This window comes from Lucilia sericata, unplaced genomic scaffold, assembly GCF_015586225.1.
Source record: "Lucilia sericata isolate MDLA Ls3-8-SP2 unplaced genomic scaffold, ASM1558622v1 Contig000186F_arrow, whole genome shotgun sequence".
In the NCBI taxonomy this organism is placed as follows: Eukaryota; Metazoa; Arthropoda; class Insecta; order Diptera; family Calliphoridae; genus Lucilia; species Lucilia sericata.
Window position 1 is genome coordinate 221,621 of NW_023994214.1, and position 27,959 is coordinate 249,579.

Consider the following 27,959-nt stretch of genomic DNA (forward strand, 5'->3'; position numbering starts at 1 on the left):
ATTATTTTTTGTTGTTTGTCATGATAATTGCTGTCATTGTCTTGTTAATAAACTTTGTTGAAAAGAATATTTTTTAATTAAACGTTATTAAAGAAATTAATAAAAAGTTATATTTAAAAAAGTTTTCTATTCCAATGGATTATTTAGAAACTTTCTAAAGGACACAGTGTTTTCGAAAGTCTCGTGAAATTTAAAAAAAAATAAACTTTTAAAGCGACAATTATGAATAGGATAGACTATGGAATAATCTATAATATAGGCAATAGAATAGGAAATATTTTAGACTATGGACTTGACTATTGATCAGACCATAGACTTGACTAAAATTCAGACTATAGTCCATTATATAGACTAAACTGTAGACTAGACTATAGACTAGGCTATAGACTAGGCTATAGACTAGACTATAGACTAGACTATAGACTAGACTATAGACTATACTATAGACTAGACTATAGACTAGACTATAGACTAGACTATAGACTAGACTATAGACTAGACTATAGACTAGACTATAGACTAGACTATAGACTAGACTATAGACTAGACTATAGACTAGACTATAGACTAGACTATAGACTGGACTATAGACTAGACTATAGACTAGACTAGACTATAGACTAGAGGCTAGACTAGACTATAGACTAGAGGCTAGACTAGACTATAGACTAGACTATAGACTAGACTATAGACTAGACTATAGACTAGACTATAGACTGGACTATAGACTAGACTATAGACTAGACTATAGACTAGACTATAGACTAGACTATAGACTAGACTATAGACTAGACTATAGACTAGACTATAGACTAGACTATAGACTAGACTATAGACTAGACTATAGACTAGACTATAGACTAGACTATAAACTAGACTATAGACTAGACTATAGACTAGACTATAGACTAGACTATAGACTAGACTATAGACTAGACTATAGACTAGACTATAGACTAGACTATAGACTAGACTATAGACTAGACTATAGACTAGACTATAGACTAGACTATAGACTAGACTATAGACTGGACTATAGACTAGACTATAGACTAGACTATAGACAAGACTATAGACTAGACTATAGACTAGACTATAGACTAGACTATAGACTAGACTATAGACTAGACTATAGACTAGACTATAGACTAGACTATATACTAGACTATAGACTAGACTATAGACTAGACTATAGACTAGACTATGGACTAGACTATATACAAGACTATAGACTAGACTATAGACTAGACTATAGACTAGACTATAGACTAGACTATAGACTAGACTATATACTAGACTATAGACTAGACTATAGACTAGACTATAGACTAGACTATAGACTAGACTATAGACTAGACTATAGACTAGACTATAGACTAGACTGTAGACTAGACTATAGACTAGACTATAGACTAGACTATAGATTAGACTATAGACTAGACTATAGACTACTATAGACTAGACTATAGACTAGACTATAGGACTATAGACTAGACTATAGACTAGACTATAGACTAGACTATAGACTAGACTATAGACTAGACTATAGACTAGACTATAGACTAGACTATAGACTAGACTATAGACTAGACTATAGACTAGATAATAGACTAGACTATAGACTAGACTATAGACTAGACTATAGACTAGACTATAGACTAGACTATAGACTAGACTATAGACTAGACTAGACTATAGACTAGACTATAGTCTAGACTATAGACTAGACTATAGGCTAGACTATAGACTAAACTATAGACTAGACTATAGACTAAATTATAGACTAGACTATAGTCTAGACTATAGACTAGACTATAGACTAGACTATAGGCTAGACTATAGACTAGACTATAGACTAGACTATAGACTAGACTATAGACTAGACTATAGACTAGACTATAGACTAGACTATAGACTAGACTATAGACTATACTCTAGACACGACTATAGAATAGACGAATATAGACTAGACGACTATAGAATACACGACTATAGATTATAGACTAGACTATAGACTAGACTATAGACTAGACTATAGACCAGACTATAAACTAGACTATACTATAGACTAGACTATAGACTAGACTATAGACTAGACTATAGACTAGACTATAGACTAGACTATAGACTAGACTATAGACTAGACTATAGACTAGACTATAGACTAGACTAGACTATATACTAGACTATAGACTAGACTATAGACTAGACTATAGACTAGACTATGGACTAGACTATATACAAGACTATAGACTAGACTATAGACTAGACTATAGACTAGACTATAGGCAAGACTATAGACTTGACCATAGACTGGACTATAGATAAAAATTATTATAAAATATAGTAAGGCTGTAGGCTAGATTTTAGTCCAGATCATTTATACATACTTTAACAAATACCATATTCTTGTGTTTGCCAACTGTCACTATTCACCAAAAAGAAAATGTAAATCCCCTTTAAAGCAACTTAATTATAAGTAAAAACATGAATTACTTTAATACCCATTCATAGTTGTAGTTGGCCTTATTTCCATGGATTCAAAACATTTGTGATTTGCTTCAGTACGTCATAATAATAATTTCACAATAATGTGTAAGTAAATAACAAATACATAATAAAAATATAAACTTAAAGAGAGAGAGAGAGAGAGAGTGAGAGATATATAAACAAACATAAAATATTAAAATAGTCAAACTAAACTAAAAACATATTTTAATACATAGGTTAGGTCGAAACTTACAGCCCACTGCACTAAAATGCAACTTATGTCAGGCAGGCAAATTTAGTGTTTGAGTACTTTTTTCAGTACTTTTCATTATAATTTGTATCCCCACGATAATTTCGGTATTTTTTCTAACCTATAAACTCTTGATAAGTAGTCCTCATATTAGTCAATAGACTAGTGAACACTTAGTCTACAGTTTAGTCTGTAGTCTAGTTTATAGTTTAGTCTAAATTTGTGACATCTTCCAATTTCAAACATATTACACACAGATGTGTAGGGTATAAAAAGAGCTATTTTTTTGGCAATGACTAATACGCGTGACTCTCTCTTAAAAATCCAAACAACTGAAAAAAAATATAAACACCGGCCACTTATCGACTATATAAACAGCAAATATACCGGCACCGGCTTTATTATTCTTTAAATGATAAAGCAGAGAGCTTTAAATAAAAAATTCCAAAAGAAATAAATAAATTACACAAAATATAGAACAACAACAAAGACAAAAATGGCACAAATTATACAAATGACAACCGAACAATTACAACAACTCATACAGTCCGTCCGAGCTACAGCTACAAGTGGCAGTGATTCAAATTCTTCAAATATCATCAAATCCAAAGGAAATTTCAGTAATTGTTGTTCCCGTTTTGGGGGTGAACGTGATCATGAAATTGTCGAGGAATTTATTACCTCAATTGTAACCTACAAAGAGATAGAAGCGATAACCGATGAAGATGCCTTAAAAAGTATTTCATTATTGTTCCATGGCATGGCCTCAACCTGGTGGCAGGGGGTACGTAAAGAGGTGAAATGTTGGAATGATGCTTTATCTTTGATACGTGATCATTTCTCACCCACCAAACCGGCTTATCAAATATATGGTGAAATTTTTGAACAAAAGCAGGATGATCGCAAAGCTATAGATACCTTTGTGTGTCAAAAGAGAGCCCTATTGGCCCAACTGCCCGATGGTAGACATGATGAAGAGTGCGAAATTGATTTTATTTATGGTCTTCTTAATATCAAATATCGCAAATATATTGCCCGTCATGATATCAAAACATTTAAAGATTTATTGGAAAGAGGTCGTGTGATAGAGCAAAATATGCGTGAAGATCAAGTTCAAATGAGACATCAAGTAAATTCAGCTAGAGTTCCTAAGAGATGTACAAATTGCAATTATAGGGGTCATACTTTTAGAGAATGTCGTAAACGTAAAAATACTGATAATGCTAGTCATGGTGATCCAAAGCGTCGTGCTAATGCTCCAGAAGAACAAGAAGAAGGAACTAATCCGAATTGTAGTATGTGAACAGTTGAATGGTTAATGAACCTAACTGTCCAACACCCTTTCTTTAATTTTAGTTCAATTTTTAAACACTTGCATGTATTCATAAGTATTACCATTTTATTTATATTTAATAATTTATTATTAACAATAAATATTAGCATAATTTAAATATTAAACTTTCATAACACTTTTATTTGTAATTAATTTATTTATATTAATCCTACAGATTTTTATTTGTTTTTCCATTCAAACCCTTCATCTGTAATTTAAGATCTAGTTTAACATATTATTTCAATTATTATTAATGTTTATTCTTAAGAAAAACACTATTTTCAGGTCTAATTGTAATTATTTTAAAGAATTTTTTAAAAATAAAAAAGAAATAAAAAAATAAAATCTTTTGTTTAAATATTAAAAAAAATCATCGATCTCCCCGACGGGGAATTGAACCCCGGTCTCCCGCGTGACAGGCGGGGATACTGACCACTATACTATCGAGGATATATTAGTTCCAGTGACAATTAATGTTGAATTACCAAAAGGTGAAATAGAACTTGCTAAATAAACATTCAACACTGCACTGCCTTAACTTAAACATGGTTGATAACTGTATTATCTTCATAGAGCACTGTATTGCCGACTATTATAGATTACTGCAGAAAATGGAGATGCCATCTAGTTTTAGTAACAGAAAACGAGTATTAAAGGAAAAAAAGAGATTTTTCTTCACAAATAAGGAAATTCAGCTTTGCATTCTATTGAAAGGTAATTTCCTTATGAATAAATGTTATCTCGGATAGGTAAAATATTAAAAACAATTGCAAAAATTATTCCTATTTATAACTTCGTGGGAGGCGTATACAGTATTGTATTTGTATTGAAAAATAAGGTGTTCTTAACAAAAACGAATCTTCAGTTCATTTTCAGAACTTTTGTACCGGCGACAGTATTGCGAGAGATGAGTCAAAGGTTAAAAAGGTTCTTTTTAAGTTCTTTTTCAATCTCTTTATATGTGCGTATGTATATAAAAAAGAAGCGTTACAGACTGATTCATTTGAAATATAATATTTTAACAGTCAATGTATTTTTGTTTATGTAGATCCACTAGGGGTAAAAATTTGTAAATTTCATAACCACATATCTTCTTAACAAAAAGATTAAAAAAAAAAAACGGAAATTCGCAGTAAAAATTGCACTTATTTTTTAATTGACATATTAATAGGCTCTTACTGCGATATTGCATTTTTTGGACAAGCACCCAGAATACGCCAGTTTGTTTTATATTTCATGTAAAATAATGTTAGAAAATTTTGATATCATTTGAAAGATCTTTCTATTTATACATAATTTTTATTAAAATTTTACAGTTATTTAGATTATTGTATGAAAAATGTGAAAATAAAATTAAAATATTTTGAATTAATATAAAAATTGGATATTTTTTGGCTATATTGATTACAAAATTATAAAAAGTCACGAGTTACTATTTTTGGACATCAAACTATTTGAGAATACTTGGCCTAAAAAGTTGAAATTTTATAAGAAATCGGCGAAAACTCTCATCTTTATTTTGAATGTCTATTATTTTCGCTTAAGCGACTTTTTGTTTAAGAAATCATTTCTACTGGTTTATTAGAGTTTGTTGTTAATTCATAGAAATAAGTTTACAAAATATCAGGAGATATATGGGTCCATTATAAACATAAAATAGACTAAGCTTTGCCTATTAAGAAATTCGTAGAAGACTTTTTCAAAAAATGTCGAAAAAAGTTCTATGTAAAATTTTTGGCGAATACAAAAAAGTTTAAAATTTAAATAAATTTCTATTTATGACAATCCGTTAATTAAATTTTTTTTGTTATATAGACCTTTCTATTGAAAATGTAAAACTGAAAAAAAAATTTGAAAGTTGTTATCACGAATCCCTCAATTCCCAAAAAATGTTTTGAAAAAACCTATATTTTTTAGTTTTTTTGCCTAAAATATTTATAACAGTGACTGAATTCCACGATTTGGGACTATACAATTTAAAAATTTTATCCTAAGTTGAATTTTTCATACAAATTTGACTTTTTTGGAAGAACATTGTCTTGTCAATATGAAAACTTTTCAATTTTTTTTGTTATTTATTGAAAATATTTCGTTTAAAGTTAGCTATTCAAAAAATATAAATGTTTTATACGTCTGATAAATAATTTTTAGATAGGTTAAAAAGAAAGAATTCGTTTTAGTTAGTCCAACAAAAGAAAAATGGAGAAAATCGGCGAGTATTTGGATCCGCTGTTGTCGAAAAACCGGAATAGGATTTAATAATAGAATATTTAATAATGTAAATCTGCTAAATTATAAGAGATGATTGATTTATGTAATTTTTCGGAAATCGAAACACCAACGATGATATAGAATCGTTTTAAAAATTTAACATAGCAGAGGTGTTCTTTATTGTGGACCCCTGGCCACAACCCTGGTAAACCTATGAGGTGTAACTTCAAAACTTTAACTCCTTAACACTTCGTCTTTACGCATATGAGATTTCATTCAAATCGCATCAACCGTTTAAAAGTTACCGAAATATTTCCCTCTTGATTTATCTATACCACTTTATAACTTGAAATTTTTACTTTCAAATGATAATATTCGGTAATTTAATAAACTTTAGCTACGTTAAGGGCTTTTATAGTACTAGAGCAAAAGATTTTATATGTATATGTTTATTAAAAAACAAAAAAATTTTATTGTTTTAAATTTTTCACATACCCTATTTTGAACACCTCTGATGCGGCCCCTGGTGGTTTAAAAGGTCAAAATAACAAAACCTAAACTCCATAAAACTTCCTCTTTACATATGTAAAATTTTATTGAAATCGAAGCAACCGTTTACAAATTACAGCTATATTTTCATAACGGTAAAATTGTAAACAAATTGCTCTAAACTTAGCCGTCTGGCAGGCAATGTTAGGACGTCGACAAAATTTTTAGTACCTGCCGCCACGGCCATTAATTTCCTGACGGCGCAAGTCACTGCAGTCTGCAGCGCACAGATAAACTTCAGTCTGCAAGCAAAGAACATGGAGTACGGTTGTTAATAAAAAACGAAGCGGATAAATTTACGGTCGCATAATTTTAAGAATACTTGTTATTACTATAAAAAAACAAAGTGTAGTGTTTTCTTACAATCAAAATAATAAACAAAAAACATACAAGTGAAAGTTAAGAAATGAATGAAACAGAATTTTAACAAAATAGTTGATTAATAAAAGAAAATTGAAAAAAAAATATTAGTCTGATGGCAAACAAAAAGTGAAGTTGTGAAAAAATTTATGGAAACACAGGAGATCTTAAAAGGGTCCCATTAAAAAAAAGTGTGATAGAGAAAGAAAGAAAAAGGAAAACAATAACAACAAAATATTTGTAAAAAAAGCGTGCAGACAAGAAAATGAATAAAAAGAATGACAAAGAAAAATATTGGCAAAATATAAAATAAACAAAAATGAAGTGATAGTTTTAAGAAAACAGCAAAAATAGTCCTATTATTGCCAGCAATAACAACAACAATAATAACAGATAAAAGAAAATTTTACAAATCTTTAGCAAAAAAACATAATTTTTAATAAATTATTAAGAATTTTTATTAAAATTCACAATAACAAGCCATCGTGTGTTTACTAGTGTGTGTGTGTAAAAGAAAAAGGGAGTAAAAGAGGGTGTGTGTGTAAAAGAGAGTTTTTTTTTGCACTTCCTGTTTACACGTTTATTTTATTATTACATTTTCCCCCAAACGTCCTTTACAAAAACTTAAATCTCTGTTTCCACTACAACGGCTGCAACTACCCTCTCTCTTTTCAAGTAACGTTAGTTTAACTGTCAAATATTACTTAGAATTACAACAAATAAAGCAAAAAAAAATTTTTTTTCAGTGATTTACAAAACAAAATAAACAAAATTTCAAATTATTAAATTAAATGTTTAGTTTATAATAAAACAAGTGTAATTTACTAAAATTTTATTAAAAAAATTTTACGCAGAAAACACCAACAACATGATATCCTAAACTTCTTCCAAACGCGCCTGTCAGTCTGTGTATAGTTTCCACTTACACTTTGCTGTTTTCTTTTATGGAATTTTCTTAATGCTCATTATGGATTATAAAACTACTACTAAGTCTACCACCTCGCACCGGCTGTCCCGACATTCCTATACTACGTCTACAATATCAACAATTTTTACGCCAATGAAGCCGGCTTTTTGCACCATGTTCCTGGGAAAATGTTTTTTGTTTTTATTATTGATCAGTTTGTTAACCGTGGATTTTGTACAAGCAAGTCAAGGTAAGTGGATAAGAATTTCTCTCATATTAGAACTCAATTTACATCAGTGATTAAATTTTTATAAAACAATCCGGTTTCTATAGAAAATTGTCCTCAATCATAAAGTTTTAATAAACATTTTCATCAGTGATAAATTTCTAGTTCAGTACTAGTTCAGTTCTAGTTCAGTTCTAGTTCAGTTCTAGTTCAGTTCTAGTTCAGTTCTAGTTCAGTTCTAGTTCAGTTCTAGTTCAGTTCTAGTTCAGTTCTAGTTCAGTTCTAGTTCAGTTCTAGTTCAGTTCTAGTTCAGTTCTAGTTCAGTTCTAGTTCAGTTCTAGTCAGTTCTAGTTCAGTTCTAGTTCAGTTCTAGTTCAGTTCTAGTTCAGTTCTAGTTCAGTTCTAGTTCAGTTCTAGTTCAGTTCTAGTTCAGTTCTAGTTCAGTTCTAGTTCAGTTCTAGTTCAAGTTCTAGTTCAGTTCTAGTTCAGTTCTAGTTCAGTTCTAGTTCAGTTCTAGTTCAGTTCTAGTTCAGTTCTAGTTTCAGTTCTAGTTCAGTTCTAGTTCAGTTCTAGTTCAGTTCTAGTTCAGTTCTAGTTCAGTTCTAGTTCAGTTCTAGTTCAGTTCTAGTTCAGTTCTAGTTCAGTTCTAGTTCAGTTCTAGTTCAGTTCTAGTTCAGTTCTAGTTCAGTTCTAGTTCAGTTCTAGTTCAGTTCTAGTTCAGTTCTAGTTCAGTTCTAGTTCAGTTCTAGTTCAGTTCTAGTTCAGTTCTAGTTCAGTTCTAGTTCAGTTCTAGTTCAGTTCTAGTTCAGTTCTAGTTCAGTTCTAGTTCAGTTCTAGTTCAGTTCTAGTTCAGTTCTAGTTCAGTTCTAGTTCAGTTCTAGTTCAGTTCTAGTTCAGTTCTAGTTCAGTTCTAGTTCAGTTCTAGTTCAGTTCTAGTTCAGTTCTAGTTCAGTTCTAGTTCAGTTCTAGTTCAGTTCTATTTCAATTCAGTTCTAGATTAGTTCTAGTTCAGTTCTAGTTCAGTTCTAGTTCAGTTCTAGTTCAGTTCTAGTTCAGTTCTAGTTCAGTTCTCGTTCAGTTCTAGTTCAGTTCTAGTTCAGTTCTAGTTCAGTTCTAGTTCAGTTCTAGTTCAGTTCTAGTTCAGTTCTAGTTCAGTTCTAGTTCAGTTCTAGTTCAGTTCTAGTTCAGTTCTAGTTCAGTTCTAGTTCAGTTCTAGTTCAGTTCTAATTCAGTTCTAGTTCAGTTCTAGTTCAGTTCTAGTTCAGTTCTAGTTCAGTTCTAGTTCAGTTCTAGTTCAGTTCTAGTTCAGTTCTAGTTCAGTTCTAGTTCAGTTCTAGTCAGTTCTAGTTCAGTTCTAGTTCAGTTCTAGTTCAGTTCTAGTTCAGTTCTAGTTCAGTTCTAGTTCAGTTCTAGTTCAGTTCTAGTTCAGTTCTAGTTCAGTTCTAGTTCAGTTCTAGTTCAGTTCTAGTTCAGTTCTAGTTCAGTTCTAGTTCAGTTCTAGTTCAGTTCTAGTTCAGTTCTAGTTCAGTTCTAGTTCAGTTCTAGTTCAGTTCTAGTTCAGTTCTAGTTCAGTTCTAGTTCAGTTCTAGTTCAGTTCTAGTTCAGTTCTAGTTCAGTTCTAGTTCAGTTCTAGTTCAGTTTCAGTTCTAGTTCAGTTCTAGTTCAGTTCTAGTTCAGTTCTAGTTCAGTTCTAGTTCAGTTCTAGTTCAGTTCTAGCTCAGTTCTAGTTCAATTTTTGTTCAGCTGTAGTTCAGATCTAAATCAGTTCTAGTTCAGTTCTAGTTCCTTTGTAGTTCATTGTTCATCAATAAACAATTTCATCAGCAATATTTTACGAATTTAATAGAAATTATTTATTTGTGATAAATATGTTTTTATAAAGTTTTCATTTCTGAGAAATTTCTATAGACAAATTTCATCTGTGATAAATTTCCTTTAGTTGTATTTGTATTTAGTAAGTTTTCATTAAAAATATTTCGATTTCTTCTATATTTATATAGAATACATAAATATAATCTCTGATAAAAATCTAATATCAATGATCAAATACTTTAGTTTTCTATTACAAAAACCACCTGTTTTCCAGACTACAAACATCTGTAACAGGTAGAACCTTATCCTTCTTACACAAAATTTTCTGTAAGAACTATGTATTGTCGATATGGCTTTAATCAATTACTGTTCAAACCATTTAAAAAGGAAACATATTCTTAATTTATGTCATTCTCTGGCTACCTGTTTTATATTCTAAACAAAAATAATTCTTAGAAGACATTTGGCACTTTATCGTAAAAATTGTGTGTTAAATGTAAAACAAGTCATTAAAAGTAGTTAAAAAGATTAACAAAATTTCGGTATTACTAACAGGTAAAAATGTAATATTCTATTTTATGACTGCAAAATGTTTTCAGAATACTTAATGATACATTAATGTTTTCATAGTAAAAAATTAAAAAAAAAAAACATTTTTAATTTATTTGATTGCGTACGAAATGAAAACGTCCTTGTCTTATCAGACAAAAATAATGTTTACTATTGAAACGTGGTAGTTTTAAGATTAGATAACAGTTTGTTATACGTCTATACATATTGAAACTACAGAAGAAATAAATTGCTCTCGATTTATTATTTAAACTTTAAATAGGTTTAATTTTATTTTGAAATCATTTGTTACAAACTAAAACACCCCCTTAAACTTTTAACCTTTTTTTGCTCTGACTTGTATTTGTTTCCAATTCTGAAAAGCAATTAACAATTATTTTTTATTAACCAATTTATTGACAAATTAGTAATTGTTAAAAAAACGTGACATTTTAAATTTGAAAAATAACTTTTTTCTAATCGAAAGAAACGAAATCAACCAAGCCTTTTTTAATTTAAAAAAACTCTAATGTTCATTTTATTTTATAATAAAAGTCCCAAATTGTCTAAGTATTAAACGATTTTATTGCAAATTATTTGTTTATAACAATAGTAGTATTTCAATAAAAAATTGTGTTATATTGGTAGTTTACTATTAAATTTCTAATAACTTAGATAAGTTCTAATATTTCAATTACATAAAACTATTGAATGGGAATCATGTGCCGGTTTGCACGTAGTCTAAATATTTTTTCTAAGTAAAGAGGAAACTAGCCTCTTTTTGCAGTCCTTATAAAGAATTACTAAACAATTTTTTACAAAAATATCATAGAAAATTTTCAAGAGTGTTTATTTTTTTAAAGAAAATTGTTATCAGTTATAAATTTTCTTCAGTTAACTAGAATTGAACTAGAACTGAACTAGAACTGAACTAGAACTGAACTAGAACTGAACTAGAACTAACTAGAACTGAACTAGAACTGAACTAGAACTGAACTAGAACTGAACTAGAACTGAACTAGAACTGAACTAGAACTGAACTAGAACTGAACTAGAACTGAACTAGAACTGAACTAGAACTGAACTAGAACTGAACTAGAACTGAACTAGAACTGAACTAGAACTGAACTAGAACTGAACTAGAACTGAACTAGAACTGAACTAGAACTGAACTAGAACTGAACTAGAACTGAACTAGAACTGAACTAGAACTGAACTAGAACTGAACTAGAACTGAACTAGAACTGAACTAGAACTGAACTAGAACTGAACTAGAACTGAACTAGAACTGAACTAGAACTGAACTAGAACTGAACTAGAACTGAACTAGAACTGAACTAGAACTGAACTAGAACTGAACTAGAACTGAACTAGAACTGAACTAGAACTGAACTAGAACTGAACTAGAACTGAACTAGAACTGAACTAGAACTGAACTAGAACTGAACTAGAACTGAACTAGAACTGAACTAGAACTGAACTAGAACTGAACTAGAACTGAACTAGAACTGAATTAGAACTGAACTAGAACTGTACTAGAACTGAATTAGAACTGAACTACAACTGAACTGAAATTGTACCAGAACTAAACTAAAACTGATCTTGATATGAATAGAATTGAAGTAATACTGAAGTGAGTAGGTAACTCTTAATAAAGAATATACTATAGACTTGGCTAGCCATGAGTATAGTGATCAATTTGAGTGATTTTTGTTTTAATAAGAAAAAATATGTTAATCAAATATTTTAATTTTTGATTTATTATAATAATTGATTGCGAAATATTTATCACATTTATCAAATGCAAATAAATCATAAATTCGTAAAAATTAATAACTAATAAAGGTTTGTCAAATATATCAAATACTTTTTTCACATACTTTCAACAAATTTCCATCAAAGTCAACTGATAAAATTGATTAAAACTATACCAACCTATTTCGCTTGTGATGTTAGTTTATAGGGTATCAAAAAATCACACAAAATTTTATTTATCATTTTCTTATCAGAAGTAAACCTAAAAAAATTACACAAAAATTATTTTACTACTAAAAACAATAACAACAATAATGATTGTGAAAAGAAAAACAAACACATGCAACCAACATTTTTTTGTAATGTTCCGTTAATACTCCCTCTCCCTCTTGCTCAGCTTGTCTTTCATATTTACAAATTCCTTAATAAAATATTAGATTTCATAGAAAATAGCAACAACCCTTAATGAAGAAAGATTTTGACATAAACAAAATATTTACACATATTCCGTACTTTCACAAATGTTGTTGTTTTTGTTATTTTCTCCCTGACCTCCTGCTTTTCACGATTCGGAATCTTTTTCTACTTATTTTTTTTGAGAGATAGAGAACCCTTCAAACATTGAAACTGAACTAGAACTGAACTAGAACTAGAACTACAACTGAACTAGAACTGAACTAGAACTGAACTAGAACTGAACTTGAACTGAACTAGAACTGAACTAGAACTGAACTAGAACTGAACTAGAACTGAACTAGAACTGAACTAGAACTGAACTAGAACTGAACTAGAACTGAACTAGAACTGAACTAGAACTGAACTAGAACTGAACTAGAACTGAACTAGAACTGAACTAGAACTGAACTAGAACTGAACTAGAACTGAACTAGAACTGAACTAGAACTGAACTAGAACTGAACTAGAACTGAACTAGAACTGAACTAGAACTGAACTAGAACTGAACTAGAACTGAACTAGAACTGAACTAGAACTGAACTAGAACTGAACTAGAACTGAACTAGAACTGAACTAGAACTGAACTAGAACTGAACTAGAACTGAACTAGAACTGAACTAGAACTGAACTAGAACTGAACTAGAACTGAACTAGAACTGAACTAGAACTGAACTAGAACTGAACTAGAACTGAACTAGAACTGAACTAGAACTGAACTAGAACTGAACTAGAACTGAACTAGAACTGAACTAGAACTGAACTAGAACTGAACTAGACTAGAACTGAACTAGAACTGAACTAGAACTGAACTAGAACTGAACTAGAACTGAAACTAGAACTGAACTAGAACTGAAACTAGAACTGAACTAGAACTGAACTAGAATAACTAGAACTGAACTAGAACTGAACTAGAACTGAACTAGAACTGACTAGAACTGAACTAGACTGAACTAGAACTGAACTAGAGACTGACTAGAACTGAACTGAACTGAACTAGAACTGAACTAGAACTGAACTAGAACTGAACTAGAACTGAACTAGAACTGAACTAGAACTGAACTAGAACTGAACTAGAACTGAACTAGAACTGAACTAGAACTGAACTAGAACTGAACTAGAACTGAACTAGAACTGAACTAGAACTGAACTAGAAACTGAACTAGAAACTGAACTAGAACTGAACTAGAACTGAACTAGAACTGAACTAGAACTGAACTAGAACTGAACTAGAACTGAACTAGAACTGAACTAGAACTGAACTAGAACTAGAACTGAACTAGAACTGAACTAGAACTGAACTAGAACTGAACTAGAACTGAACTAGAACTGAACTAGAACTGAACTAGAACTGAACTAGAACTGAACTAGAACTGAACTAGAACTGAACTAGAACTGAACTAGAACTGAACTAGAACTGAACTAGAACTGAACTAGAACTGAACTAGAACTGAACTAGAACTGAACTAGAACTGAACTAGAACTGAACTAGAACTGAACTAGAACTGAACTAGAACTGAACTAGAACTGAACTAGAACTGAACTAGAACTGAACTAGAACTGAACTAGAACTGAACTAGAACTGAACTAGAACTGAACTAGAACTGAACTAGAACTGAACTAGAACTGAACTAGAACTGAACTAGAACTGAACTAGAACTGAACTAGAACTGAACTAGAACTGAACTAGAACTGAACTAGAACTGAACTAGAACTGAACTAGAACTGAACTAGAACTGACTAACTAGAACTGAACTAGAACTGAACTAGAACTGAACTAGAACTGAACTAGAACTGAACTAGAACTGAACTAGAACTGAACTAGAACTGAACTAGAACTGAACTAGAACTGAACTAGAACTGAACTAGAACTGAACTAGAACTGAACTAGAACTGAACTAGAACTGAACTAGAACTGAACTAGAACTGAACTAGAACTGAACTAGAACTGAACTAGAACTGAACTAGAACTGAACTGGAACTGAACTGGAACTGAACTAGAACTAAACTAGAACCGAACTAGAACTGAACTAGAACTGAACTAGAACTGAACTAGAACTGAACTAGAACTGAACTAGAACTGAACTAGAACTGAACTAAAACTGAAGTAGAACTGAAAATAATTCTTACTGACTTCCGCGATAAAAAGTGTTTGCTGGGTTGCGTAGTGTGAATATATGTAACTGTATGTGTAGCTGTTATTTGTTTGTATTTGTTATCTAACAAAAACAATATGAGACACAAATTCTAATTTCGGGATATTTTTTTTGCTTCTTTATCTTCCTGAGAGGTGAGAACATTTACCAAACAAAACAAAAACTGGTAAAAGAAAAACTGCGTTTTAATTTATAACTGCAATTATTTGGATTTATTATTATTTCTTCCCTTTCGAAAGGGGGTGGAAATGAATAAATTTTTTAATAAATAGGTTAAATAGATAACATACTTTGTCTTTGGTTAGAATTTGAATTAAATAAAACTTGTTTATTATGCATAATTCCACAAATGAAGAGTCATTGTTAAAAGAATAAATTCCTTTGAAAGCTTCAAAAAGGACTCCCATCGTTTTACAAGGAGATAGAAGGAGAGAGAGAGTAAAAGACAAATATTAACATCTACAATTGTTATAATATCTTAATAAAAATAATGATGTACATTTTTAAGTATCCCCTTGATACATAAATAATTTAATTTTTGTTTCTTCTTCTTCTTTATTTTATAAATTTTTCATTTAAAGCCGCACGTGCTTGTTTGTAATTAAAAGTGTAAATTAAAAAAATTACAAAAAAAAAGGAGTATGTTGCGTTTAAACATGATACTTTTATTTAAAAAACTCCTAGTGCGTTGTCCCATTTTTACGGTCTTAATAAGTATTTAGGTGAATATGAAAATATATATAATTAGTTGAAAACAAATTGAGGACATTTTTATAATACTCTAGTATTATTTTTAAAATTAAGAAAAAAAAAACAAAGTTTGTTCATTTTACATATTTTGTAGTGTTGTTGAGAAAATTATATGTTAAGCACGAAATGGTTAAGGGGGTGTAGTAAGGATAATTTAGTTATTAAAATCATTCATTTGGACTTTATTGGATTTGTTAGGGAATTTTTTGAAATGAATTATTAACATAAACAGCTTTATTCCTGAAGTCTGGAGCCTATTTCAGAGGCACGACTTCAATAAATGCTAGAATATAGACTATAGACTAGACTATAGACTAGACTATAGACTAGACTATAGACTAGACTATAGACTAGACTATAGACTAGACTAAGACTAGACTATAGACTAGACTAGACTAGACTATAGACTAGACTATAGACTAGACTATAGACTAGACTATAGACTAGACTATAGACTAGACTATAGACTAGACTATAGACTAGACTATAGACTAGACTATAGACTAGACTATAGACTAGACTATAGACTAGACTATAGACTAGACTATAGACTAGACTATAGACTAGACTATAGACTAGACTATAGACTAGACTATAGACTAGACTATAGACTAGAATATAGACTAGACTATAGACTAGACTATAGACTAGACTATAGACTAGACTATAGACTAGACTATAGACTAGACTATAGACTAGACTATAGACTAGACTATAGACTAGACTATAGACTAGACTATAGACTAGACTATAGACTAGACTATAGACTAGACTATAGACTAGACTATAGACTAGACTATAGACAGACGATGACTAGACTATAGACTAACTATAGACTAGACTATAGACTAGACTATAGACTGAACTATAGAATAGACTATAGACTAGACATAGACTAGACTATAGACTAGACTATAGACTAGACTATAGACTAGCTATAGACTAGACTATAGACTAGACTTAGACTAGACTATAGACTAGACTATAGACTAGACTATGGCTAGACTATAGACTATACCTATAGACTATACTATAGACTAACTTAGACTAGACTATAGACTAGACTTAGATCTAGACTTAGGACTAGACTATAGACTGACTATAGACTAGACTATAGACTAGACTATAGACAGACTATAAACTAGTCTTAGTCTAGTATATAGTCTAGTTTAATTCTGACATAACCGTAGTTTTGTTTAAAAAGTCTGTTTTAATTATGAAAAACATTTTCGAAGTAATTTCTTCGCCTCTTATTTATTTCTATATGATGATTAGTTTTGTTTTTTTATTTATTTTTTTGTTCATTCATCTTACTTTTCATTTTTAAAACTTTTGAGATGAGTTTGTTGAAAAGAACCGCAGATTTGTAATTTCAGTTTTTTTTTTTTTGTTTTTTTCTTCAACCACTTTATCATCAAGTTTTGTTGCATTTAGTTCTGCTTGTCATATGCAACAGATTAAGTTTTAGTTTTACAAAATGAAACTAAATACACGAGAGTTGTAGGTAACGTGGATTTATTTTCAAATTTTTCATTTCATAAGCAAAAGTGGTGTGGGCGTAGTAAAATGGCAAGAAATTAAAACATTAATATCAAATTATAAATAACTAAATTTAAAAAGTTAAAAAAAAAAAATAAAAACCAACTATTTCTACTATGTTTACCCCACAAAAGCCCTTAAAGAAAAACTAAAGAAAAAGGTCTTGGAATAAACAAATATGTGAGTGAGTGAGTGAGTGTGTCAATTATATTAAGATAAATGTTTCCATTTGATTAAATTTAGTTGAAACAATTACTTTAGAAATATGTGACCCAATTCAAAAACTGTGAAATAAGCCAGTCGACAAAAACTTAGTACAAAAAATCAACCACCAAAGAACTTTGCTAGTGATTATTTAAATCATCCCCTGAGTTAACAAATAAGGGGAAAAGAAAACCAAACATCATGATGATGATGATACCTTGGAATGGTTACACCATTACGGCAAAATTGCTCAAGTTATGAGCTTTAACCCAAAAAAACAAAACGCACCCATTACCATACAACTACTAGACCCAATAAAAGTATGAATAAAATAAAAATAAAATGAAATGTTACATGTCACTACTTGCAACATTTTATCACGTAACTTTAAATAAGGACGAATGAAGAAAAAAACAACTTAGAATTCCTTTACGGATACAACTTATTTTGACAATTCGTATGACAATTTTTTTGTTAGGATTTTTTTCCCCGAGAGAACCATATTCCAACTATTTGGGGGTGCTAAACTCTAAAAGCGTTCGTGTATAAATTTATAATTGTGTTAAATGTGTCACAGAGTAGTGGCACAAGTATCGAAAAGACTGAACTTACTTCCATTAAATGATGAAAGATTCACAGGTTTTAGAGTGAAAACAAAATAAACCGGTAAATGTGCTCAGTTGTCATAGCTGATGTGTGATAGAGAAGACTATAGTCTAGTCTATAGTCTAGTCTATAGTCTAGTCTATAGTCTAGTCTATAGTCTAGTCTATAGTCTAGACTATAGACTATAGACTATCTATAGTCTAGTCTATAGTCTAGTCTATAGTCTAGTCTATAGTCTAGTCTATAGTCTAGTCTATACTCTAGTCTATAGTCTAGTCTATAGTCTAGTCTATAGTCTAGTCTATAGTCTAGTCTATAGTCTAGTCTATAGTCTAGTCTATAGTCTAGTCTATAGTCTAGTCTATAGTCTAGTCTATAGTCTAGTCTATAGTCTAGTCTATAGTCTAGTCTATAGTCTAGTCTATAGTCTAGTCTATAGTCTAGTCTATAGTCTAGTCTATAGTCTAGTCTATAGTCTAGTCTATAGTCTAGTCTATAGTCTAGTCTATAGTCTAGTCTATAGTCTAGTCTATAGTCTAGTCTATAGTCTAGTCTATAGTCTAGTCTATAGTCTAGTCTATAGTCTAGTCTATAGTCTAGTCTATAGTCTAGTCTATAGTCTAGTCTATAGTCTAGTCTATAGTCTAGTCTATAGTCTAGTCTATAGTCTAGTCTATAGTCTAGTCTATAGTCTAGTCTATAGTCTAGTCTATAGTCTAGTCTATAGTCTAGTCTATAGTCTAGTCTATAGTCTAGTCTATAGTCTAGTCTATAGTCTAGTCTATAGTCTAGTCTATAGTCTAGTCTATAGTCTAGTCTATAGTCTAGTCTATAGTCTAGTCTATAGTCTAGTCTATAGTCTAGTCTATAGTCTAGTCTATAGTCTAGTCTATAGTCTAGTCTATAGTCTAGTCTATAGTCTAGTCTATAGTCTAGTCTATAGTCTAGTCTATAGTCTAGTCTATAGTCTAGTCTATAGTCTAGTCTATAGTCTAGTCTATAGTCTAGTCTATAGTCTAGTCTATAGTCTAGTCTATAGTCTAGTCTATAGTCTAGTCTAGTCTAGTCTATAGTAGTCTAGTCTATAGTCTAGTCTATAGTCTAGTCTATAGTCTAGTCTATAGTCTAGTCTATAGTCTAGTCTATAGTCTAGTCTATAGTCTAGTCTATAGTCTAGTCTATAGTCTAGTCTATAGTCTAGTCTATAGTCTAGTCTATAGTCTAGTCTATAGTCTAGTCTATAGTCTAGTCCAGGGGTCGGCAAACTTTTGAGTCGGAAGAGCCAAAACTTAAAGTTTACAAAACATGGGTTTTAAAAGAGCCACAAAATGTTTGTTTATTAAAACATTACAAATGAATTTTTGTGGGTCACTCGAATGCGTTTTTAACACTTGTTATATAAAGATATAAAAGTTTATTAGAGTGGGGCGACAGTGATATCATTTAAAAGGCATTTGCCATAATACAGTATAAAGTGTCATAGTTATGTATATTAATTAGGCAGCAATCGAGATAAAATTTTCCACAAGTTTTTTTTGTGATGTATTGCGGACATCGAACCATAATTGACCAACCCCAATATAAGGCCCCTTTAAAAAAATTACTCTAACGATAATAATTGACTTAACCGTTATGTCAATACCCACATACCCGTGTATGTTTTTCATTTTTGAAGTGATATATCTCGAGGTCTATATATCGTATCGGCTTGTAATTTGGACTATGCTTTCAGAGTAAAGTTTTCTATACATTTTCCATTAGCTAAATATATATATTTTAAACCGATTTATGACCGATTTTCTATTTTTACCTCGTGTATCAATACTCAACATATCCCGGTATGTATAAAAATTATATGTCAGTTATCGGAAAAAAATTAAGTTTCTTTATAAATGTTATGTTTAATTTTTAGAATTATATATATTCTTGTATCTTATGAAAAAAAATTGAACTAAACAACAAATTTAGTTTCAAATACAGAGTCATGTGTCTTTATTCATAATTTTGAATGTGAAATATTTGTGGTCCTTGTAACATTAACAAATATGCGCCGATTTTGATGAAATAATTTTTTTTATTGTATATGACTTAGTAAAGTAAAATTATACTGATTATAATAATTTTATTCTCATATAAACAAAAATATTTAAGTTTAAATTTTAAAATTTTAATTTTTGACCATGACTTAGCAATCTTTTTTTTTTTGCAAAAAAGTTCCCTAATTACGAAAGCAAAAACAATTTCTTTAAAGCTAGTCGATTATATACACCTTAATAAATAATATACAAAAAGTTTTGTTCAATTATCTTTCCCGGTCACTGAGTAATAGCTTCTTGAAGTCAAAATTTTACAAATTCAAATTCTGCATAATGCACATTATACGTTATGAAGGCGTTTTTCTTTATGTTTTTTGCATACGATATTTTTGTTAATAGGAAAGCCATAAGAAAACTCTAAAAAGAATTGCTAAAATTTAATGGTTTATAATCAAAAACTATTTAATTTATATATACAGACGTTTTATTAAATTAGTTTTAACAATTATCTGAATTATACACTAGAAATGTATAAAAAGATGAAATAGTCATATAAATTGTCTGACATACCCGGGTATGTTGGGTATTGATGTACGTAATTTTTCTCGGATATAGATAAGACGGTTAACAGTAGCAGTATAGCGACGAAATTCGAGATAAACAAGTTGTATGAGAACAAGTTGTATAATAACAAAAATCTATCTTCCAAATTTTAATTTAACAACCAGAACTGGCTTAATAATAGCAGTATTATGACGAAATTCAACACAAACAGGAACAAAAATAACTTAACCAAATTTGGTGATGATCGGCTCATAATTGATATCCTCCATATTAGATCCCCACGCTTTAACGCTCAAAACAGGCAATACTAGCATAGTGGTGAAATTCGTCATAAACAAGATTATAAGAACAAAAATACGTACAACAGTCTAAAATACAATTATAACCAGCAAAAAAATGTTGATGTCGTTAAAGAAGAAGGGATATTCATGATTTCTTTAGTAAGTATTCTATTTAATGCGTTTTAAATACATGCCTAAATTCTAATAAATTTGTCATCAGTGAAGGCATGAAAAATGCACCCAAATTCACTCATGTAACTCCACTATAGGAATTGTAATATTTTACTGTAATTTGGTATTCTCTTAGGAGATTTAACGAAAACGTGAATTTCATACAGTAAAGATTAAAAATGACATTAATTTTTTATTAGATTTTTGTTAAAATTAGTAATATTAAGACCATTAAAATTAGTAATATTAAGTCCATTAATAAGAGAAGGAAAAAACCAAGACTGCTAAACAGATTTTAAAACACAATGGGTATTTTTCCTCTGCATTAATTTAAATCCAATCAAAATCAGTTAGTTATGTTTTATCTTATTCTATTTTTATCAATATCACTCAAAAAAATTATTTAAATATTGATAATTAAATCGAAATACCATTAATGCATTTTTAAATAAATATAGTGCACCAATGAAAATTCGCTTGAGAATCATCGAATATTCATTGGTTATAAGAACTCATTTAAATGACGAACTATTTTTGCAAATACGAACCCATGCATGCCAATGACACGCTAATGTTAAAATCATGCATGTTTCCCCTAAATATGAACCAGTTCATTATCAGTTCAACCCATGCATTTACTACTTTTTTTGCACGTCTCTTTTTGCTGGGTAGTGATGAAAATCAACACAAACAAGTTTCACGGGATCCAAAATCTCATTACCAAATTTTGTAAGGATGGGTCCATAATACGCTTTCTGGTCAATTATTTATTTATAGCCAAAACTTTTATGCAAAAAATATATCAATCTTTCATAGATCACTGTCATTAAAAGTGCAATATTTAAAAATTTTTAATTTTTTGGCACCTTTTTATAGAAAGCGTTCAAAAAATATAAAATTCTTTAAAAAAAGATTAAAGTTTTCATATAGACCAAGTTTTTAGTATTTAACTGTATCCAAACTCTCCACATAAATTAGTTACTATATTTTAAATTTCCAAAAAATATATTTTAATTCGAAAAACACGAAAATTTCGGAATGTATGATCATGTTCTACATTTTATTTAATTGCACTCCGTAGGAGTTTGTTTGTTTGTTTTTAGGAACTTTTCAATTAACACTTTAAAGAATTAAAAATTTTCTTACAATATTAACTTGTACATGGAACAAATTCAATGGGAGTGATAGGTTTGTATGGCTTTAGAAAGATTGGATCATAACTTGTTGTTTTAAGTTTCAAAAATGACTCTAAATTTTCATTTATTAGTTGGCTTTTTACCTAACTCTTCCAACTTGCTTTTAAACTTTGCATTTCTAGAGATCCAATTCCAAATGGTTTAATGAGGATTTATTCTCAAATGTACGATTGTAAAAGCAAGGAAATGCGCGAAAAGCTAATTGTGTTGTTTTCTTTCTTTCTCACTCAAAAAGTATATGTTTTTGTTTCGTTCATGTACAGCCATAGTTTGCCGACCCCTGGTCTAGTCTATAGTCTAGTCTATAGTCTAGTCTATAGTCTAGTCTATAGTCTAGTCTATAGTCTAGTCTATAGTCTAGTCTATAGTCTAGTCTATAGTCTAGTCTATAGTCTAGTCTATAGTCTAGTCTATAGTCTAGTCTATAGTCTAGTCTATAGTCTAGTCTATAGTCTAGTCTATAGTCTAGTCTATAGTCTAGTCTATAGTCTAGTCTATAGTCTAGTCTATAGTCTAGTCTATAGTCTAGTCTATAGTCTAGTCTATAGTCTAGTCTATAGTCTAGTCTATCTAGTCTATAGTCTAGTCTATAGTCTAGTCTATAGTCTAGTCTATAGTCTAGTCTATAGTCTAGTCTATAGTCTAGTCTATAGTCTAGTCTATAGTCTAGTCTATAGTCTAGTCTATAGTCTAGTCTAGTCTAGTCTATAGTCTAGTCTATAGTCTAGTCTATAGTCTAGTCTATAGTCTAGTCTATAGTCTAGTCTAGTCTATAGTCTAGTCTAGTCTAGTCTATAGTCTAGTCTATAGTCTAGTCTAGTCTATAGTCTAGTCTAGTCTAGTCTAGTCTATAGTCTAGTCTATAGTCTAGTCTATAGTCTAGTCTATAGTCTAGTCTAGTCTATAGTCTAGTCTATAGTCTAGTCTAGTCTAGTCTAGTCTAGTCTAGTCTATAGTCTAGTCTATAGTCTAGTCTATAGTCTAGTCTATAGTCTAGTCTAGTCTAGTCTAGTCTAGTCTAGTCTAGTCTAGTCTAGTCTAGTCTAGTCTAGTCTATAGTCTAGTCTATAGTCTAGTCTATAGTCTAGTCTATAGTCTAGTCTATAGTCTAGTCTATAGTCTAGTCTATAGTCTAGTCTATAGTCTAGTCTATAGTCTAGTCTATAGTCTAGTCTATAGTCTAGTCTATAGTCTAGTCTATAGTCTAGTCTATAGTCTAGTCTATAGTCTAGTCTATAGTCGTCTATAGTCCTAGTCTATAGTCTAGTCTATAGTCTAGTCTATAGTCTAGTCTATAGTCTAGTCTATAGTCTAGTCTATAGTCTAGTCTATAGTCCTAGTCTTAGTCTAGTCTATAGTCTAGTCTATAGTCTAGTCTATAGTCTAGTCTAATAGTCTAGCTTATTAGTCTAGTCTATAGTCAGTCTATAGTCTAGTCTAGAGTCTAGTCTATAGTCTAGTCTATAGTCTAGTCTATAGTCTAGTCTATAGTCTAGTCTATAGTCTAGTCTATTAGTCTAGTCTATAGTCCTAGTCTATAGTCCTAGTCTATAGTCTAGTCTATAGTCTAGATCTATAGTCTAGTCTATAGTCTAGTCTATAGTCTAGTCTATAGTCTAGTCTATAGTCTAGTCTATAGTCTAGTCTATAGTCTAGTCTATAGTCTAGTCTATAGTCTAGTCATAGTCTAGTCTATAGTCTAGTCTATAGTCTAGTCTATAGTCTAGTCTATAGTCTATCTATAGTCTATAGTCTAGTCTATAGTCTAGTCTATAGTCTAGTCTATAGTCTAGTCTATAGTCTAGTCTAGTCTAGTCTATAGTCTAGTCTATAGTCTAGTCTATAGTGTAGTCTATAGTGTAGTCTATAGTGTAGTCTATAGTCTAGTCTATAGTCTAGTCTATAGTCTAGTCTATAGTCTAGTCTATAGTCTAGTCTATAGTCTAGTCTAGTCTATAGACATTTCTATAGTTCAGTCTTCATTCTATATTCTAGTCCGTAGTCTTTTCTATAGGCCTTTAAAATGTCGAATAAACTTTTTGTTGTTATATTTCTTTTATGTTTTCGTATGCTGCACCCATAACTTTTGGCAACCATACTGGACCCAACCATGCGTTTGTTTTATTTAAATCATTCATTCACAAGCAAATCAAAACATCATACACTTTTTTGGTGCAAAAATACAAAGGAAACCAAAAAAAGTAGCCCAAACATAACAGGCCAATGAACTTTTTAAATGATGAAAAGATTTTCTTTCATTAACTGAGAAACGCAAATAAATACATGCACATTTAATAAAAATAAATGAAAAAAAGTGTTTAAACAAATTTCAAAGATTCTTCCAATTTTTGACTGCTTTTGGTTCAAACAATTTTCGGAGACTGATAAGAGTCTAAAAACTTTGTATTTGACATTTTCTTACAAGGAAATTACATTAATGTTAAAGTTAATTATAAATATTTTAAAGAATTTCTTGGAAAGACACACACGCAGTAAGACCAATCAATGAAACACATATTTGGTATTTGAACTACAAGCTCTCAAAAAGTTGTTATTGATGATAAAGATAACGATTTTGTTGTATTATTTTTTAAGACAGCAGGTGTTTTGTGGCCAATTTTAAGTTTCGAAAAAGTTTATTTTATAAATATTTTATTTCATTGCTATAAGATGTATTTTTTTAATTTCATTGGCTTCTGGCTTTACGCACGCCTGTCAATTTTTTTTGCTTGAAATCTTCAACTACTTGTAGAGTTGTATCATCGTCATCATCATGTTGGTTTTAATATATTTTCGTTAGTGGTTTTTCAATTATCTTTAGTTTTCATCTTATTTGATGCAAGTTTTTATAAGAAACTTGAAAAGTATTGTATTTGTAGGATTAGTTTTTACAGCTGTTGTGGTTTGCTAGGTATACAATTGCAAAATTTCTGGGGTTTGATTTGCTTTTGCTAAAGAAAATGATGTCCTTCTGTGCACATTCAACCTGTCTGATCAGGGCAATTTTAAGGTTTGGTTTCGTTCATACAGACTTGACTCATATCCGATTATTTAAAATCAACTTTCTTATCTCTTTTTTCACCTTGAACTTTAACTACATCGATCGAAGTCTCCATCGTCTATTTGCTCGTCCAATTTTGTCTTATTTATGTAAAAATCCATTAGGCAACTTTAGACAACAATGACATCAATCATTATGTAAATATTATTTAAAATATAAATATATAAATTTCAACAACAACAATGGTTCTTGGGCCACAACAATGTCAATATAAATATAATTTTCAAACTTAAACAAACAATATTTTGAAAAAAAATGCAAAAAAAAATACAATAAAATAAAATTTAAATTGGCAAATAACTAGACACTAAAATTACACTAACACGTGCACGATTTAAAGTTAAAACACAAATTTGCAACAAACTAATAGACGACTGTTAAGAGAGACAGACAGACAAGACAGGAAAAGAAGTATAAAAGGAACACACCTTGTGGTTAGAGTGCTAAAAGAATATTAGGGGTATTCAGTAGTTATTGTAAATTGTATCATTACAAATATTCTAAATTTAATATTTTTTTCTTTTTAGGTAAGTGTTCTGAAATTTTAGTTCTATTCTATGTGGGTAAAGGGTAAGTCTATTTATAAAGAACTTTTAAAAGAATTATAGACTATTATCTGGAATGTGCTCTGGATTATAGTTTGGACTATAATCTGGACTACAATCTGTACTATGATCTGGACTATAACCGAGACTATGGTCTGGACTAAAGTCTGGACAATAGTCTTGATTATAGTTTGGATTACAGTCTGGACTATAGCTTGGACTATATAGTCTGGTCTGGACTATAGTCTAAAGTCTGTAGTAAAGTATGGAGTATAGTCTGCATTATATTCTGGTCTTTAGTCTGAAATGTAGTTTGGGATGTAGTTTAGTCTGTACACTGGACTATAGTCTGGACTATAGTTTGGATTATAGTCTAGAATATAGTCTGGACTATAGTCTAGACTATAGTCTGGACTATAGTCTGGACTATAGTCTGGACTATAGTCTGGACTATAGTCTGGACTATAGTCTGGACTATAGTCTGGACTATAGTCTGGACTATAGTCTGGACTATAGTCTGGACTATAGACTGGACTATAGTCTGAACTATAGACTGGACTATAGTCTGGACTATAGACTGGACTATAGTCTGGACTATAGACTGGACTATAGTCTGGACTATAGACTGGACTATAGTCTGGACTATAGACTGGACTATAGTCTGAACTATAGACTGATCTATAGACTGATCTATAGACTGAACTATAGTCTGGACTAAAGTCTGGACTATAGCCTGTACTGAACACTGGACTATAGTTTGGACTATAGCCTGGACTATAGTCTGGACTATAGCCTGGACTATAGTCTGGACTATAGCCTGGACTATAGTCTGGACTATAGACTGGACTATAGTCTGGACTATAGACTGGACTATAGTCTGGACTATAGACTGGACTATAATCTGGACTATAGACTGGACTATAGTCTGGACTATAGACTGGACTATAGTCTGGACTATAGACTGGACTATAGTCTGAACTATAGACTGATCTATAGACTGAACTATAGTCTGGACTAAAGACTGGACTATAGCCTGTACTGAACACTGGACTATAGTCTGGACTATAGATTGGATTATAGTCTGGTCTATAGTCTGGATTATAGTCTGAATTATAGTCTGAATTACAGTCTGGACTATAGTCTCGTCTGTAGTCTGGATTATAGTCTGAATTATAAGCTGAATTACAATCTGGACTATAGTCTGGTCTATAGTCTGAACTATAGTATGTATTAAAGTCTGGATTATAGCATGGGTTATAGTATAGATTGTAGTCAAGTCTATAGTCTGTATTCTTGAAAGGTCTATAGTGTCGACTATAGTCTAGACTATTGCATGTACTACAGTCTGTACTTTAGCCTTGACAACATTCTCTCCCGAATATCCTTAATATATAACTTATTTCGTGCAAATATTTCAATAAAATAAGGAACCTTGACAAAATTCTCTAAAAGACAACAACTGCAATTTCCGTTTTAGCTATTTCAACTTAATACTACCAAATCGTTTATTCAAAAACCCCAAACTTGAACAAATTTTTTCTTTTATTTTTCACATAAACTTCCAATAAATAAACAGGATGATTAAAATACAACATTAAAGTCAAGCAAAAGACTTCTTTCTTTCTTTTTCAATTTTATGCCCTTTTCATAACAAAATTTTGAATTCGAAGACGTTGTTATTAAATGGCGGCGTAGTGAAGCGTTAATACTACGTGCGTCACACTCTTCTTTTGTCACAATCATCATTTGCCTCAAGCCGAAGTAATAATAAAAAAAACAAGAAGCAAATCTATTGAAAGCAATAAAAATGTTCAAGGTGGTAAATGTAAAGTAGTTTGCCTTTATTTTTCTTGAGGTACTCTAGGAATGAATGGTTTTTTGTGTTTTAACTGTCTGGTATCAGACGATTGCTTCCCTGTGGAAAGAATATTAAAAAGAAAATACTGAAATTGTTG

General features: G+C 30.6%; 2 protein-coding genes and 1 non-coding gene across 3 annotated transcripts in view; 2 read left to right on the forward strand and 1 right to left on the reverse strand.

Annotated features, from left to right (window-relative positions):
• The first annotated feature begins 3,132 nt into the window (after nucleotides 1-3,132).
• Nucleotides 3,133-4,364, forward strand: LOC119601718 (activity-regulated cytoskeleton associated protein 1-like). Its single transcript, XM_037952855.1, has one exon. The coding sequence runs from the start codon at nucleotides 3,237-3,239 to the stop codon at nucleotides 4,041-4,043; it is 807 nt and encodes a 268-aa protein (XP_037808783.1). The 5' UTR covers nucleotides 3,133-3,236; the 3' UTR covers nucleotides 4,044-4,364.
• Nucleotides 4,365-4,451: 87 nt separating this feature from the next.
• On the reverse strand, nucleotides 4,452-4,523 carry Trnad-guc. The gene has a single exon. It is a non-coding gene; the product is annotated as a tRNA-Asp (tRNA).
• Nucleotides 4,524-7,075: 2,552 nt separating this feature from the next.
• LOC119601721 (neogenin) overlaps nucleotides 7,076-27,959 on the forward strand; it is a 190,866-nt gene continuing 169,982 nt past the window's right edge. Inside the window, 1 exon segment of the mRNA XM_037952858.1 lies at nucleotides 7,076-8,350. Within this exon segment, the coding sequence (XP_037808786.1) occupies nucleotides 8,152-8,350 (199 nt within the window). The 5' untranslated portion in view covers nucleotides 7,076-8,151.

What these genes read in the sequence shown, in the direction of transcription:
- LOC119601718 (XM_037952855.1), top strand. Translation starts at nt 3,237, where the DNA reads ATGGCACAAATTATACAAATGACAACCGAACAATTACAACAACTCATA.